Genomic DNA, 17208 nt, shown 5'->3' with positions numbered 1-17208 from the left:
CATCACTGCTCTGTGGACTCTGTACCCAGCCTGACTGTGCTTTCTTGTTCCACCCAGAACCATGATAGGTAAAGTATGAAAAAACCACATTGTTTGAAAGTCAAGCTAATTCAAAGGCGTTAGACTAGAGCTCCCAGGATGCAGCAGTGCACCTTGCTTGTTCTTTGATGTGTAGCCTTGGCCTTTTCCCTCCTCTTGCCTCTCTCATGTTTCTCTCCTCTCCCGTGTAGCAATGTTCCTAATCTGTGAATGGGCAGAAACTGCAGCTAAGAGTTCCTTACTTGGGTCCTGCCAAAGGACGCACAAGCCCAGCCTGTTTTGTGTAGGTCACATTCAGAGTAGATGTCAGGCTGCTTGCGAGGCTTGACAGTTGGCTTAGAGAAGTGAGAGACAGGCTGGAAGCTGATGTCCAGGGATGTCATTAGCTAGGGTGGCTCTCATCCTTTGAGCATCAGACACAAGTGAAAACTGGCTCTGTCTCCAGAGCTCTTTATATAGAGCCCAGTTTTTGCTCATTACTGGGTCTTCACCACAGATTGAAAGTTAGTCGGCTTAACCATTTGCGCCTGACTGGGAGGATGAAAGTTGTCCCCGCCACGGCTTGAACGTACACGTTTTAATAGCACCACAGTGATGGGAGAAACCTCTTGCAAGCACACTTGCCACGTGGGGATCGCTGACATGTTGCTTTCTCCTCAGGCCTTGGCGGCACCTGTGTGAATGTGGGCTGTATTCCTAAGAAGCTGATGCATCAGGCAGCCCTCCTGGGGCAGGCCTTGCAGGACTCGAGGAAATACGGCTGGGAGTATAACCAGCAGGGTGAGTGGGGGCTGGGAAACCCTGACAGGCTGAGGCCAGGACGCTGCAGGGCACTCCATCAGCATTCCTTAGGCGTGTCTACCCTGCCCACCAGCTGCAGAGGCTGCAGCTTGGCTGCTGTCCTGGGACTTGGGCCCAGGGACAAAGCGTGAGCGAGTCCAGACCCTCGGCAGAGGGTGGGAGGCAGCGATGGCATTTTCAGACATTTTTGCAGAGTGAAGAAAATAGAATGAAAGCGTGTTGAGGTTGGTGGTGGTGGTGCGGAGTCTGGAGAAGTGTCATGGCCGGGTTCCCTTCCTGTTTGTCGTCTGGGTTCTGCCATGCAGGGTAATGAGAGCAGACCCTGCCTGGATGCAGCAGCCACTCTGCAGAGTGTTTGGTGGGAACCTGATGCCCCTGCAGCGTCAGAGAAGCACCAGGAAAAGCTGTGAGGACAAAGTAGCCCTTTGACCCCTGTTACGTTAGCCACCCCTCCCCCTTTCCTTCTGAGGCATGGTGTTGCTCAGAATGTTCCCCAGGGGGGATTTGAACTTTGCAGCTCAAGCGGTGGTAGAGTACCTCTACACCTGAGTAGCTGGGACAGCAGGCACGAACCACTGTGCCCAGTTTAAGCTGCATTGTGCAAACCACAGAGAAGGAGGAGATTAGGGCCAGCAGCAAGTTGACAAAAACTGCAGATGTGTGTGTGTGTGTGTGTGTGTGTGTGTGTGTGTGTGTGTGTGTGTGTGTGTAGATGGAGGAAGAAGTGCGATCAGAGAGCTAAGCAGTTAGGTTTTACCCCAGAGGCAATGGGGGTGGAGAGAGGTCCAGCTTGGAGCCCAGATCCCTCCTGAAGCACCAAGGAACGTAGAAAGGGGAGGAAGAGGGAGATCTGGGGCAAGAAATGCCACCGGCCTGAGCAGAGATGTCCAGGCTGAGAGTGGGAGGTGGGTTTAGGGAGGCTGAAAATACAGGTGCAACTGGATGAGGTGGCCAGCTAGATACAGAGGTGGAGCGTCTTCACGGTGGCCATGTCAGAAGACCACGTGGAGGTTTTACAAATCATGAATGAGTCATCTCTCTCCAGAGACCTGGATGCAAATGTGGGCAGTGCCTGTCTAGAGTAGATCAGGTGACTGACAGCCGTAGAACCAGCAGATTCACCTAAGGTGGAGGGGGAGAGGCAGGCGTCAGACGGCTCCCTGGGCTGTGGCTTGCTGAAGTAGGCAGCGCAAGCAGGCTCAGTGAGTAGCTGACTGTGGCTGGGTGTGGTAGAGTTTGGTTGAGATTAGACCCATCTCACTAGTCACTGGGGAACACTACTGTAGGACCGCCAGTTGTAGATGGAACCAAGCCTCTCTACTTGGCGGGCTGGTTTCTGGACAGGATTTCTGTATTTAAGACCACTCCTTCTCTGTGAATCCTTCACATTGCACTGAAAGCATCTGCCGAACATCCTAGAAGGTTAGCTCTCTGGGGAAGGCTCGTCTGGAGAGAGAGCTGAGCTGAGCAAGAGCTGTGAAGCAGAGTCACAGCATGTGGTGATGAAGTAGGGACGGGAGACGCACATTGGTGATAAGACTAGGACACAGGAGGCTGGGGTATTTTAAGACTCAAGAAAAGTTCAGGTTGAAGTAACTATAATATCAACTGAGTCAAAAAACAGAAAACTGCAGCCCAAAGAGGCGACCCAGGTGACAGGCATTAGTGTCTTAAAGGAATATGTGTCGCTTCTGAGGGCTCACAGTAGGTGATGAGAGGGAGCTGTGTCAGGGAAGCACAGTGACAACCCCTAGGATCTACATGGTGACCTGATGGCATTTGATGAAAATCTCACACCTACAGTGCTTTAAAAACTGTCAGCAAGGCTAACGTAAGCAACGTCTTTTCAGGGTGAAAAGTGGAAAGCAAGGATTTATTGAAGAGCTTGAGTCTGTGTTAAGTATGAGTTGGAGCTGTCCAGTGCATGGCTACAGTGCCCCCAGAGCTACCCAGTGCATGGCCGCAGTGCCCCCAGAGTCACCTATTGCATGGCCACAGTGCCCAGAGCCACCTATTGCATGGCCACAATGCCCAGAGCTACCCAGTGCATGGCTGCAGTGTCCTCAGAGCCACCCAGTGCATGGCCACAGTGCCCAGAGCCACCCAGTGCAAGGCCACAGTGCCCAGAGCCACCCAGTGCAAGGCCACAGTGCCCAGAGCCACCCAGTGCAAGGCCACAGTGCCCAGAGCCACCCAGTGCAAGGCCGCAGTGCCTCAGAGCCACCCAGTACAAGGCCGCAGTGCCCAGAGCCACCCAGTGCAAGGTCACAGTGCCCAGAGCCACCCAGTGCATGGGCATAGTGCCCAGAGCCATCCAGTGCAAGGCCACAGTGCCCAGAGCCACCCAGTGCAAGGCCACAGTGCCCCCAGAGCCACCCAGTGCATGGGCACAGTGCCCAGAGCCCAGAGCCACCCAGTGCAAGGCCACAGTACCCAGAGCCACCCAGTGCAAGGCTGCAGTGCCCAAAGCCACCCAGTGCAAGGCCGTAGTGCCCAGAGCCACCCAGTGCAAGGCTGCAGTGCCGAGAACCATGCCATGCATGGCTATAGTGCATGTAGTGCATTGGCTGGTATGCAGGGATGTTGGACAGGAGAGAAAGTACACATACTTGGAAAGGGTTAATGGAAAGGTCTAACTTTATGATATGATATATCTAGAACATATAAAAGACTGAGCTTAGCAATATTAGAATTAATTAGTTCAGTTAGTGTGAAAATCACATTTCTTACTTGCCAGCCATAACAAGCTAAAAATATAGTGAAAAATGACAAAAATGATGAGATGCCTTGGAGCAGAGCTAACGGTGTGCATGGGAAGACTGTTAGTGCACACCAGAAAGCACTGTGAATTAGAGGGGCTGTCTCAATATTATGAAGAGGCCGCATCTCAAGACTAGCTCATGACTATGCAGGGCCAGCAGAATCCGAGGCTTTCTCTTCCCCTTCAAAGCCCCAAAGTGATCATTTAAGGTTTATATTGAAAATAAGCTTGTGAGACTAGCTGAGCTGTCTCAGAACAGAGGGTGACTTTCCTTATCCGATTTTGCTGTGAAGGAAGAGACCAGGGTGGAAGACAGCCAGGCCCTAGATTTGGCCAGTCAGTCTCCCGGGAAGGCTTGGGGGATCTGGGCCTTGTTAGTCACAGGTATGCAGGCTGATGTGCAGCATGTTGGAGAGCCTACTTTTTACAGTGAAGGTCATTTGGCTTGTGAAGAGAATGGTCCAGACCCTGGGCATCAAAGGTCCCCAGAGGGTTGGAACAAAAGGTCTTCAGGGATGGGGTTTGCAGAAATGTGCCACTGTGGAGAACATTGCATCGTGAGGGTATACAAAACAACCTTTCCAAGCTGCGAAATCCTAGTGCTCCCCTTACCCCAGTGCCACACTGACTGTGCTGGGGGCTGGGGAGGGGTTTTCCCAGAGAGAGAGAGAGAGAGAGAGAGAGAGAGATGAGACCCCACTCTTTGGTTGCTGTTTCATTTTCTGGACTCTCATCCGGTTATGAGCAGACTCCCCAAACAGGCCCTTGTGTCTTGTAAATGTGGAGCCACACAGAGTTGGGTGTGAGCCTCTGGATCTGGCACCTGTGGGCAAGATGTAGTCCCACCGAGGAGAGGCCCAGCAGTTGAATCCTAGCCTGTGTCTGAAAGAACTGCTCAGTGTCGTAAGATGAAAGGCCACTCTGAGTTCAAGCCTCCTTTATTATAAAGAATTGAAAGGACCATAGTTTCCCTTTGCTGTAGAGTAGCAGGCTGTGGCTTCCGACCGGAAGGAGTGGCAGCAGATGGCACCCTCTAGTGTTCGGGTTCCTGGGCAGCATCAGGAACAGGGAGGGATGGGTATCTTGCTGAGCTTAGGAAGTGGGGATTCCCCAGCCCTAGGCAGGATGAGTGTTGCAGTTTGCTGTGGTTGCTACAGCCCATAGATCCTCAGGCAGCCGTCCTCTGCAGGTCACACAGTTCTGCTCTTCAGGAGTCATTGCCACCTTTGCCCCCTATCAAGAGCCTAACCTTGGCCTCAGGGCTTGGCCTCCATGCGGAACAGTCCGGCCTCCTTTGCTGCTAAGGTCTCAGGAGGACCATGGCTCCCCCTTTCCTGTGTCCTCGCCTGCCTGCTGGCTGCTCTCCATAGCTCTACCTCTGCAGCAGCTGTTCTGGCAGTGGCTGCTCCACAGTCCCTGCTGCTGTTTTCAGCTCAGCCTGCTCTACTAAAAATAAGCAAGGAAGACACCACGAGATAAGTGGTTTACTTGGCCTAAAATTGCAACCCTAGAGGAGGCAGCACAGGGGAGTCATTCCTCCCCCTCCCCCTCCCCCACTGCTGATTTGCTGAATGAGAGAAGCATTGCCACCACAAGACAAACCTTCCATGGAAAGGTTTCTTTTTGTATCAAAGTCACCTTATCCGTCCCCTTTAGCACCAGGCACAGCAGCCTCTCTGCCATGCCACCAGAGGAGGAACTCCCACTGAGTGGCTGCCGAGTCATCAAGTGTTCACCAAGGCTCATGACAGCAGAAAATCCCTTGCAAACCGAGTCAGTCCTGGATGGGGCTGCCTCTGCAGCGGCTGGTGCAGGCAGCTGTGATAGTCGCACAGTTTCTTGATGGTGTCTGTGGAGTGTTCAGAATGGCTGGTGGTGGCCTAAGGGTAGTCCTGCTGGCTGTTTGTCCTCTTGCTTAGGGCAGCAAGGGCACAAGAGAGCATCTTAACAGCTGCTAAGGAGGGAGTCCCCTCACCCATCTCCCAACCTCCTTGTCCATCTGTAGGAAAATGGACATCAGAAGCAGAGCTTATATTGTGAACTTCTTTTCTTTTCTTTTTTATTGTGAACTTCTTACACTGTGATTTGAACAGTGTTGTACAGTGCTTGACACCGGCCCATGCCCCGGGGAGAGGTGGCTTTCCTTGTCTGTCTCAACCCGAGGACTTCTCCTCTCCACGGGCCTGAGGGAAGCTCGCCCCATGGTGGAAGAAGGGTTTCTGGAAGGTGCTCCCTATAACAGAGTGGTCCTCACTTGCCTGGTGGGCATCGCCATGTGGGGTGTGCACCTCTCTGTGGCTTCCCCTCCCTCCTTTATTCCCCCCTCAGAACTCTGCCTTTTCACACACTTTGTAATGTAAAATGGAAAGAAGAAGAAAGCATAGCAGGAGCAGGAGAAATTAAGCTGCCCCATGTTCTTGGTCTTTAAAATGATGGCGTGGCTTGTGTGTGGTCACAGGTAATCTTCCTGGATGTAGTGGTACACACCGGGAACAAAGCCTCACTGTGTGCTTTTACCCTGGTTGTTTTCCAGTGAAACACAACTGGGAGGCCATGACTGAAGCAGTCCAGAATCACATTAGCTCCTTGAACTGGGGCTACAGGCTGACCCTTCGGGAGAAAGGCGTGGCCTACGTCAACTCCTTCGGGGAGTTTGTTGAACCGCATAAAATAAAGGTACAGCATGAATTCACCTGGTTCACTGTCTTCTCTTACTGTCATTGAATTTGGCCTTGCACTGAAATTAAAAGTCCATGTGACACATTAAGGACTGCAGCTGGCATGTCATACACATAGTGCGTGGCCTCACATATGTGCTTTCCGCACCACGGCTTGTTGACTACATGTCAAGTTAAATTGTAGCATGTGCATTTTAAGGAACTTTTAATTCAAACGTATTGTTTGCCTTTCATTTCATTGTTACTCAAAATATTTAAACAGCTTGAAGTGCAGAAGACTAAAAGTAAGTATTTTAGCGGTGGGGAGCTTTTGGAAAATGAAAACATAACAGTCTGCAGCATTCATGGGGCTGCTTTTCGTGTTATGTATATGGTGCTTACATACCACTGAATCTCTGTAAGCCAGCGAGGCCATTGGGATGGCCATAGGAAGTTTTACACTGGCGTTAGGAAAGATGTCAGCCATTGCCCTCAGTGGATCCCGGTGGATCAGCCATCATCCTTGGCATCTGGAGTGTTTGTATTGCTTTTCTTTGCAAACACAGGATGAGGTAATCTTGACAGGGTCCTGGCTTCGTTTGTAGTCAGTCACTCCAGCTGGGAGCAGTCAGGGCTGATGAACTTGAAGTTGTCCCTTCAAACCTTCCAAACTCTGTAGCAACTCCAGATAGTTTGCTCCTCAGCCTGTCAGAGGCCTGGCAGCTGGTTGAGAGGCCCTGTCCCACCCAGCATCCTCTGGGAACCTCATCTCCCTCACAACCCAAGCTCAGCACTTCTTCCTGCCTACTGCACTCTCACTTGTCTGCTTCAGGACTGTCCCACGGAGCCCCTGACTCAAGCTGTCGCCTTCCAACCGGTTGTGCCTCCATTGTTTAACCGCCATCATTGGCTATTGGGATTTCTTACCCGGAAATGTGTTTTGAATCATTCATAGGCTCACAAGTAACCAGTGACCCTTGCTGGCTCTCCATAGCTGAAGATGTGTGGTGGGGTGTGTGAGGGCCTTTAGCTGCAGCCTGCCTTCCGGGCTCACACTTCCAGGCCATTCAGGGCAGGAATGCAAGCAGGAGCAGAGGCGGCAACCACGGAGGAAAGCTGCTTACTGGCCTGCTGCTCCCTGGGTCCTGTTTAGCTAGCTTTCTTATGCAACCTGCCCAGGGCGACAGTACCTTCTCACATCAGTCATCAGTCAAGAAAACGCATCACAGTCCTTTACCTACACCAAGCTGACAGAGGGACTCCTTGGCACTTTCCTTGTTTCCAGTCCTTCTGCAAAGCCGCCCTATGCTGCCTTTGTACTCACCATCCCGGCCCCACAGTGGAGCTGCGACCACTGTGCCGTGCAGACTTGAGCTGTCTGCATGGTGCCAGTCACACAGCACTGCCGGCTCTGCCTGCTGACCACAGCTGTCAGGTGAGAGGCTTCGGGGGTGGTGCTGACACTGGGTGCCAACGTTTGTTTTCCTTCTCTTCAAGGCAACCAATAAGAAAGGACAGGAAACTTTCTATACCGCTTCGAAGTTTGTCATAGCAACAGGCGAAAGGCCACGGTACCTGGGAATCCAAGGAGATAAGGAGTACTGTATTACGAGGTAAGAAGAGATAGACCGCTTCAACTTGACTGCGTTGTGCACTTCAGTGCGCCCATTTTTCGTGGTCCCTGCCTTACTTCACTTTGGATTTGTGACAAAACTATACACAGCACAAGAAACCGCAGTTAACAGACTAAAGATGTCAGATCAGGCAGCTAGCTAGGTCACTGGCAGAACCCACACGGAAGCCATGCTGTTCCTGAGTAACTGCTGGAAGAGGCCAAAGCAAAGACAGACACCCGACTAGCTGTGAGGTTGCGTGGCCCAGGGTAGAGATGAGCCAGGTGGTCAAGGGCAGCATGGCTCTTCCTATAGGGCAAGTCCACTCCAGTGTGTTCCCCAGGTGACAAGTTAGAGACTGTGACGCTGCAGGGACTTGAGACTGTGGAGCAGATGTGTGTTGAGGAAATTCATCGTCATCACACTGTTGTTTGGGTAAACACACATCTTCACACACTGTGCATACCACACACACTAACATTCCTTATACACTGTACACATCCATACACACTAAACACCACACATATTACATACCACACATATCACATACATCGTTCATACCATGCACACTACACATATCTCAAACACAGCACACTGCACACACACCACACACTATACATATCCTATACACTTTGCGTATCTATGCATAACCACATACTACATATAGCACACACTATACATATCCACACATGTTACACACCATACACACCGTATACACTACACATACTTCATACTATATACACATCAACACACACCACTTACCACACATGCCACACACTACTCACATACACCATATACATTCACACATGCCCCATATTGTACATATTTCATACATCATTTATGTCCATACAAGCTACATAAACACACGCCACACGCACTACACTACCTCATATACCGTACACATCTACATAACATATATTCACCTGCAAAACAAAATATTTTCCATTCTATTTTTTTCTTTTTTTCTTGAAAAATAAAATCATTCCTATTACATCCCAATTGCTACTCCATCCTGTGCATCCTCCCATTCCTCCCTCTCTCCCGCCTTTACCCCCCTTCCCTATGACTGTGACTGAGGGGGACCTCCTCCCCCTGAATATGATGCTAGGGTATCAAGTCTCTTCTTGGTAGTCAGCTATCCTTCCTCTGAGTGCCGTTGGGCCTCTCCATCAAGGGGACATGGCCAAATATGGGGCACCAGAGTTCATGTGAAAGTCAGTCCCCAGTCTCCACTTAACTGTGGAGATTGTCTTGTTCCTTGGCTAGGTCTGGGTGGGGGTTTGATGCTGACTGCACGTATTGTCCTTGATTGGTGCCATAGTTCGAGCAGAACTGCTGGGCCCAGATCTGCCCATCATAGTGTTCCATTCTATTTTTTGAATTTAATTTATTTTTATGTGTATGGATGTTTACATGTATTTCTGTACAGCACATACATGCAGTGCCCACAGAAGCCAGAAGAGGGCATCAGATCCCCTGGAACTGTAGTTATGCAATCAGCCAGTGCACTTAACCCCTGAGCTGTCTCTCCAGGCCCTCTGTTTTATCTTTTAGTTATCTGCTTGTGATTGTTTGATTTTGAAGGCACCAACTCGTGTCTTCTCCACGTCCTCTCAGGCATATCTTCCTAGAAGCTTCCAGAGGATGTTGTGTTTTTTTGGTGTCTCTCCACTCAGACACTGAATTGCCATTTTGACAACAGAACACCTGCACTAAAACCCGTTTCGTAATCGCCACCTGCACTCTGTTCTATTGTCTCTTTCAGTGACGACCTTTTCTCTCTGCCATACTGCCCAGGCCGAACGTTAGTCATAGGTGCCTCATATGTTGGTCTGGAGTGTGCGGGCTTTCTGGCTGGCTTGGGGTTAGACGTGACGGTTATGGTACGCTCCGTCCTCCTTCGTGGCTTTGATCAAGAAATGGCGGAGAAACTGGGATCCTACCTAGAACAACAAGGCATCAAGTTCCAGAGGAAGTTCACCCCCATCTCGGCAAGTCTGGGCAGCGTGGACCTTTTCGCTGACTTTCTCGCAGTTTAAAATTTTGCCCTCCTTATTTTTATATCATCAAATAAATTAGTCCTCCAGCACTCACATAGTGCTGAAAATGACACATCAACCCCCAGGCAGACATACCCTGCTTTTCAGGGAGCCCAGCGGTCACATCTGCATCCACACATTATGGGCCTCTGCCACATGTAGTAACGTGTCTCCTCTGCCAAGAGCTTTCTGTTCTGGCAGGTGCGGCCCCAGCCTGTGCTGTCCCATCCAGTCTGCTCAGCCTGCAGATGCTGGTGCCCATATGTTTTTGTCTGGGTCTCTTTTCACTGGCCTGTACTTTCTATGAATGATCTATAGATTTAAATTTTCTTTGAGTGCTAATGGCACTCAGATTAACAGCTCCTGTTGAGGTGTCTCTCCTGAACCCCACACTCGTTCAGAAAAGCCCATTAGACACCACTGCTTGAGTCCTCTTGAGTACTTCAGATTTAACAAGATAACATTTAAGCGATGCATTTCCCACTTAGACCCCTGCCAATCCTTCTGACCCACCCAGTAAGTGGAACCACTTAGTAAGCCCACACCTGGAAGCCGCCTTTTGTACCTTTTTATTTTTACTGTATTTATTTATATTTTTGGCGGCCTCCAGTCTCAGTGAATTCTCCATTTAATTGTATCTGCAAAATGTAGGACATGGATATTTTCCTTCTTTGCTTAGTCTAGAGGACTCAAGTGTGCCCCAACACAAATGTCATCACTGCACTGCAAACACACCCACATGTCCTGTGGTCACTTTGTTCTCTGCCATGCTAGTGTCAGTTTCTCATGTGTCCTTACTAGGTTCAACAATTGGAAAAAGGCTCGCCAGGAAAACTGAAAGTCGTGGCTAAGTCCACTGCAGGATCAGAAACAGTTGAGGGGATATACAACACGGTGAGTGTGTGTGGCAGGGCGCTCTTGTAAGGGAGCAGAGGCAAGGCGTTGGGAACTGACACTGGGCTTACTGCTTCCAGCTCTGTATAAGAGGAAACATCAGCTGTGAGCAGGGGCCTGCCACCACACTCATGTTCAGTGGTGTGTAAAGAAGTCTGTGATAAAGTGTGCGCATGTGTGAGAGTGCACAGACAGCTCTGGAATGATGTCCAAGCCTCACTGGTCTCTTGTTCTGGAGAATCAGATGTTTCATACATACATGTACATGGGAATTCTGCTAAATATCAAGTATATTTTATAAAGAAAAAAAAGCAATACATCAGCTTTCCTTTTCAAAGACAAACAGCTCTGCACTCTTGAACCAGAGTGACTAGCTGGAGAGGCTGGGGTGCCGGAAGGTCTCTTAGTTACAGCTTTAATAGGCACTGAATACTTACTGTGTACTCGTTAGTTCTGTGAGTTTTGTAAGTAGCTAAGAAGTGAACATAAGTGTAGAGAGGAACAGGCAGATGAGAAAGTACGTAGCCAAGTTGGAAGACTGGCCTCCGCCTGCCGAGGCTTTGATTAGGGTCTCATGGGGTACAGATGGTAGCTGGCTGCTGTGTCCAGTGGTCCCGGACACGACGGATCACCCCAGGTGCTGAGTTCTTGGTGGCTCCAGGTCACTGAGGCCTCTAGGGAATGAGAGGGTTTGCTTGTGGGTGCTTGTATGTTACGGGATTATAGACGGTTTCTGTGTGTCCTTTCCTGTGCTGCCGCTGGAAAATATCAGTTAAAAATATCAGTTCTGTGTGGTTTTAAGATTCTTCATTTTGTGTGTGTGTGTGTGTGTGTGTGTGTGTGTGTGTGTGTGTGTGTGTGTGTGTGTGTTAATCTTACCTGAAACCCTTTTCCTTTCCTTGCTTGGACTTTCTGTGCACACATTCATGTTCTCTCACAGTAAGAGCAGTTTCGTCTCCTCTCACAGCTGTAAGTGCTGGTCAGTTTTTGTCAACTTGACTCAGACTAGAGACACCCAGGAAGAAGGAACCTCAACCAAGGAATCACCTCTCTCAAGCGGGTGCGTGGGCACATTCTGGGGTGTTTTCCTAATTGATCCAGGAAGGCTCTGCCCACTATGGGCTGTGCCACCCCAGGCAGGTTACCTGAGGCCGGAGGTCCTTGGTTGTGTAAGAAACAGACTGACTGATAGTCAGGGAGTGAGCCAGTGAGCAGCTTCCTCCATGGCTCCTGCCCTGTGATGGACTATGACCTGGAAGTGTAAGTTGAAACAAACCCCTTCTCCCCCCCCCCCAAGTCAGTGTTTTATCAGCACCACAGAAAGCCACCAAGGACAACACACTAGCCCGGGCTGTAGCACTAGGTTTGAGCAGCGGTGGCAACAGGTGACTCATTTTGTTTCAGTGGCTTCTAAGAAGGAGTGATGCTCTCCAGAGTGATGGTGGACAATCCAGGGCGGTCAGGTGGTGGTGGTGGTTTTTTTCTTTTTCTCATTTTTTTCTTTATTTTAAAATTAAGCACAGATGTTAGTTGTAATAGGTTCTGTACCTGTTGGGAAACATTGGTTTCCTTTAAACCTGTTGAGTGAGTTGAGTGATTTTCTAACCAGTCAGCTTTGGATTCATGTGCCAACCCAGGTTGGTGATTTCAATTTGGTTGCTTAGAATTTAAATATCCATAGTTATAAGTCATATTGTATGTGTGTGTAAGGGCACATATGTGTTGTATGAGTGTGTGCACATGTGTGTATTGTGTATGTACATACTTCTGTTTGCTTATTTGAGTCAGTTTCTCACTAAATAGACAAGGCTGGCTTTAAACTTATTATGTTTGGGGTAATCTCAACCTCTTAGTGATCCTCCTGCCTCAGTCTCTTAAGTGCTATAATAACTGTGTATGTCCCCACGCCTGGTTTTGACTTGTAATTGTTTTTTACAGCTTAAATATTTAGGCTTAACAGTCAGTCTTACTCTGGTTCATGGCACACATGGATAGTGTGTTCCCTTGTTTCCTTACCTTCCAGCCACACTTACGTAATATTAGGATTGGATTTTACTGATGGAACCTTCTAGATTTAAATTCTCCAGGGGAATATTGGTCCATTCTAGCTAAGATTTCCAAACACTGGCATAACAGTTGCTCATCTCTAACTTACAGTTAGATAATAAGATATATTTTACAGTTTATCTTTTTGGCAATGCATATGCTGGCACGGGACACACTCCCTTAAAGCAGTGGGAAATGTCTGTGATCCCAGAAAGCTCCATGTCCTCCCCAGTCCCCAGCCTTGACAGCTTGGCTATCTCACCACAGACTTCATATGCCCTGGATACCACACAGTCATATAGTGGCTTTTGCTCCTTAGTGCCTGGCATGGGTGTCTAGGTGGCATTTCTAGGGCCACTGGTGGTGTGTGTTTCTGTACCTGGGGGCTGTTGGTACATTTCCCTGTGTGTGGTTTGGGCTGAGGCAAGGACAGCATGGCTGGAGTGCATACTAGAAAGAGTGAGTGAAAAGAGCACGAGAAAGGACTGAGGTCCCATCATCCCCTTTGGGGGCCTGATCCTAGCAACCTCACTTCCTCTCCATAGACCTCGCAGGCTCCTCAGCTCCCAGGGCCACCACAGGCTGGGACCAACTCCTCAACACAAGAGCCTTTGGGAGATATTTATCCAAACCATAGGAAGGACATGCCCATGTGACCTCTCACCAAATCCTATCCGAGGCTGAGATTCTCTGGCTTAGTACAGGAACACGTAGGTTGGAGGGGACATAACTCATGGGTGTATGCAGGTTTCATGCGTGAACTTGGTGTGCTGGTTACTGCTGGACAGACTCCAGAGCCACCCGGGAGATGGAGCACTAGGCATGCGTGGGGATTATCACGTGTTAACTGAGATGGAAAGACCCGCCCACTGTGGGCTGTGCCATTCCCTGGCTGGGACCTTGGCCTGTGTACACGAGGAAAGAGAGCTGAGTAGCCTGTGTTCATCACTCTCTGCTTCCTGGTCGTGAGTGTGATCTGACCCCTTGCCGCAGGCTTGAGCCTTGACTCCCCCCACCATGAACCGTGGCCAGAATAAACCCTTTCTCCTTTAAGTTGCTTTTGCTGGGCTGTTTGATTTCAGCCACAGAAGAAAACCTAAGACGATTGCTAAGCCATGTCTCTCAAGGAGTCCACCACATTTACTGGTACAGGCTGCTTACAGCATTTCATTGTTTGCCTTTTAATGCCTCAAGCATCTGTAGTGGTGTCTCCCTTGTCTTTCTTATGAGGATAATTTATGCTTCTGGTCTCTTCTCTAAATGCAGGTTTTGTTAGCAATTGGCCGTGACTCCTGTACAAGGAAAATAGGGCTGGAGAAGATCGGGGTCAAAATCAATGAGAAGTAAGTGAAAGCTCATGGCACTGTGACTGCACATAACCCCATTTTAAAAACTGTCAATTCCTAAGATAGGATTCTAATGCCTCAAATTTCTCACCTTAAGTATGATGCCAACTGCGCATTCATTTCTCAATCAGCCAATTAGGGCCTCGTAGCACAGGCCTTAAAGAGCTCACGTATCAACAGCCATCCAAAAACACATTCATAGAAATATAATCTCCCACTGTTTGTGATTTAGAGTGAATTTTGATGTCTTTGATCAAAAGAGAAAAGTTCCGACGCCCCGAGGGTGATGATGAGGGGTGTGGAGGCTTTGGACCTGCACAGAGCATGGTCTAAGCCTCTGTCTTCTGGGCCACTGGACACCGCGGTGCCCGGCTGTGGTGCCACTCAGCAGTACAGGCACTTGGAGTGTGTGCTTTCCTCCTCACTCACCCAGGAATGGAAAAATACCAGTAAACGATGCAGAACAGACCAATGTGCCTCACGTTTATGCTATTGGGGACGTACTGGAGGGCAAACCAGAGCTCACACCTGTTGCCATTCAGGCAGGCAAGCTGCTGGCTCGAAGACTCTTCGGGGCCTCTTTAGAAAAGGTAAATTTTTTCCTATTGTTGGTCTATTTGTATGTGTGTATGTCTATGTGTCTCTATGTATCTGTACGTCTGTACTTTGTGTGTCTGTGTGTGTCTCTGTATATATGTGAGTGTGCGTATATAGCTGTGTATTTGTGTGTATGCATATACATATGTATATGTGTGTTTCTTTGTGTATGTAAGTGTGTATATATCTTCTGTAAGTGTATATGTATGTCTGTGTGCATGACTTGGTATGTGAATATGTATGTGTATTCTCCCGCTCTCCCTCTCTCTTCCCCTCCCCCTCTGTGTTTGGAGCTCAAGCCTATGTCTCATGAATGCTAAGTAAGAGTTTGACTATTGAGCTTCATCCCCATCCCTGAGATAGTATCTTGACTAAAATTAGGACCTCAAAATGAATATAAACAACACTCATTGACTTATTTCCTAAATAAAGATTCTTAGGAATAATTTGCAGTACAGTTACTACTGACTTAAGTGTTGGTGGTACATCTTGTGTTTTTGCATCCCTGGGCTATCCTGTGATAGTGAACATTACTGTGGGTCTGGCCCCAGGACTCACCAGACAAGTTGACAGTCCAGAGGTGTGATTCTGCGCCAAAATGCTGCAGGGCAGGTAAAGATGCCTGAGTTATTTGACAGGCTGGAAACAGGCTTCCTGAGTGGCTGGCTGTAGCTCACTGGGGAGTGATGCTAGCTTCTTGAACTGCCTGCTTGGTCAGCCCCATTCCCTTGCAATTTCACTTGCATTGTTTGCAAAGTGTGTTCCTATCTTGCTATTACTTAATGAGACATTTGGGATTTGAGTAATCCTACTGAGGAAGCAGTGAATTCTGGGTAATTCCACTGAGGAGGCAATGGACTGTTGTAGTAGGTGTATCATCAGATAAGAGTGAGAGGTTTTGTGGGAATAATAATGTCCTCACAGGGTCTCCCCTTTGGGAGGAACACACTGTTCTATCAGTGGAGCTGGGGACTTGTGGCAGATGAAGGATAGTGGCTCTGTTTGTGTGTTGCACATCCCCCCTCCCCACACAGTGCACATGGCACTTGGGGTGTCTGCAAGTGCAGTGGTTGGTGGTAGGGAGGCTGGAACAGTTGGGATCGAGGCACCTAGAAGTCTGTAATATAAGGCCTTCTCTGTGCCAATGGGGAGGCATAAGGCCTATGTGTGCCAGCTTCGTTTAGAAGGACACTTGGTGGCTCCTGCATGGACCTCTACCTAGACACTCAGGTCTCTTGAGTTGTGCCACTTGGCCTGCTCTTCTCTTTGAAATAACTATTGTAAATACACTTTTCTCTTTTCTGAGTTTTTTCAAGTGGTGGACAGCATTTTAATTTACCTCTAGCTACTGGCACTTGTGCTGCTTAAGTACAAAGATATTCACCCTCTGACCAGTTCAGAGCTGGTCTGAGGACTCAGCAGAAGCTCAGCAAAGTGGGGGATGCCACAGTGGTTAAACACTTGAGTGAAGGCCAGAGTTGGGAGCCCTCAGAACCTGTGTGTGCGGTGACCCATCTGCAGCTCCAGCCTTGGAGAGTGGAGATGGGGTCCCCAGAGCAAGCTGGCCGACAAGGCTAGCAGTGTAGGCATGCCCGGGGTTGACTGAGGATGCTGCCTCAGTGGATGAGGTGGAAGAGTGGTGAAGGGTGATTGACATGAGTATCAGGTCTACACACACACACACACACACACACGCACGCACGCACGCACGCACGCACGCACATACGCACATGCACACATACACCTATACACATGCGAACACATGCATAAACAAGGGCTAGAGAGTGGTCTTAGTGGTTAAGAGCACTTACAGCTCCTGCAGTAGAGCCAGGTTTAAGTCCCAGCACCCACATGGTGGCTCACAGCTGCCTTTAACTCCAGTCCCAGGGGTCCAGCACCCTCTTTTGGCCTCTATAGGCACTAGGCACACAGGTGGTGTATAAGCCTACATCCAGGCAAGCATCTAGACCATAAAATGAAATAATAAATACATTTGGGCATGCTCACACTCACACATGCTCACACTCACATGCTCATACTCACACATGCTCACACTCACATGCTCACACTCACTTACATGCTCACACTCACATGCTCTCCAGCTCACTTAGAGTTCTCCCGTCTTCCATCAGTTAGCTCTCATAACTACCATGTCTCTTTTGATCTGACACAGCCCTGCTGCCTTTGATGACGCTTGTTGGGAAGCAGGTTATAGGAGTGTGGTGTGTTTCTCTTCTAGTGTGATTACGTTAACATCCCAACCACAGTGTTCACACCTCTGGAGTATGGCTGCTGCGGACTGTCTGAAGAGAAAGCCATTGAAGTGTATAAAAAAGAGAACCTGGAAGTAAGATCGTATTTCCTTTATAACCACCCACTTTTTACGTTGTAACTCTGCGAGTCTCTGTTGTGCTA

General features: G+C 49.0%; 1 protein-coding gene across 1 annotated transcript in view; it reads left to right on the top strand.

Moving 5' to 3' along the window:
• The window catches only part of TXNRD3 (thioredoxin reductase 3), a 31569-nt gene that overhangs the window by 11310 nt on the left and 3051 nt on the right, over nucleotides 1-17208 (top strand). The window contains exons 6-13 of the mRNA XM_084766373.1: nucleotides 700-819; nucleotides 6135-6277; nucleotides 7756-7871; nucleotides 9637-9862; nucleotides 10712-10804; nucleotides 14117-14193; nucleotides 14630-14786; nucleotides 17033-17140. Coding sequence (XP_084622499.1) covers nucleotides 700-819; nucleotides 6135-6277; nucleotides 7756-7871; nucleotides 9637-9862; nucleotides 10712-10804; nucleotides 14117-14193; nucleotides 14630-14786; nucleotides 17033-17140 — 1040 coding nt within the window. The remainder of the gene's footprint in view (nucleotides 1-699; nucleotides 820-6134; nucleotides 6278-7755; nucleotides 7872-9636; nucleotides 9863-10711; nucleotides 10805-14116; nucleotides 14194-14629; nucleotides 14787-17032; nucleotides 17141-17208) is intronic.

The sequence above is a fragment of the Acomys minous genome (assembly GCF_964271855.1).
Source record: "Acomys minous genome assembly, chromosome: 17".
Lineage (NCBI taxonomy): Eukaryota > Metazoa > Chordata > Mammalia > Rodentia > Muridae > Acomys > Acomys minous.
This window is presented reverse-complemented; position numbering and strand designations above follow the sequence as displayed.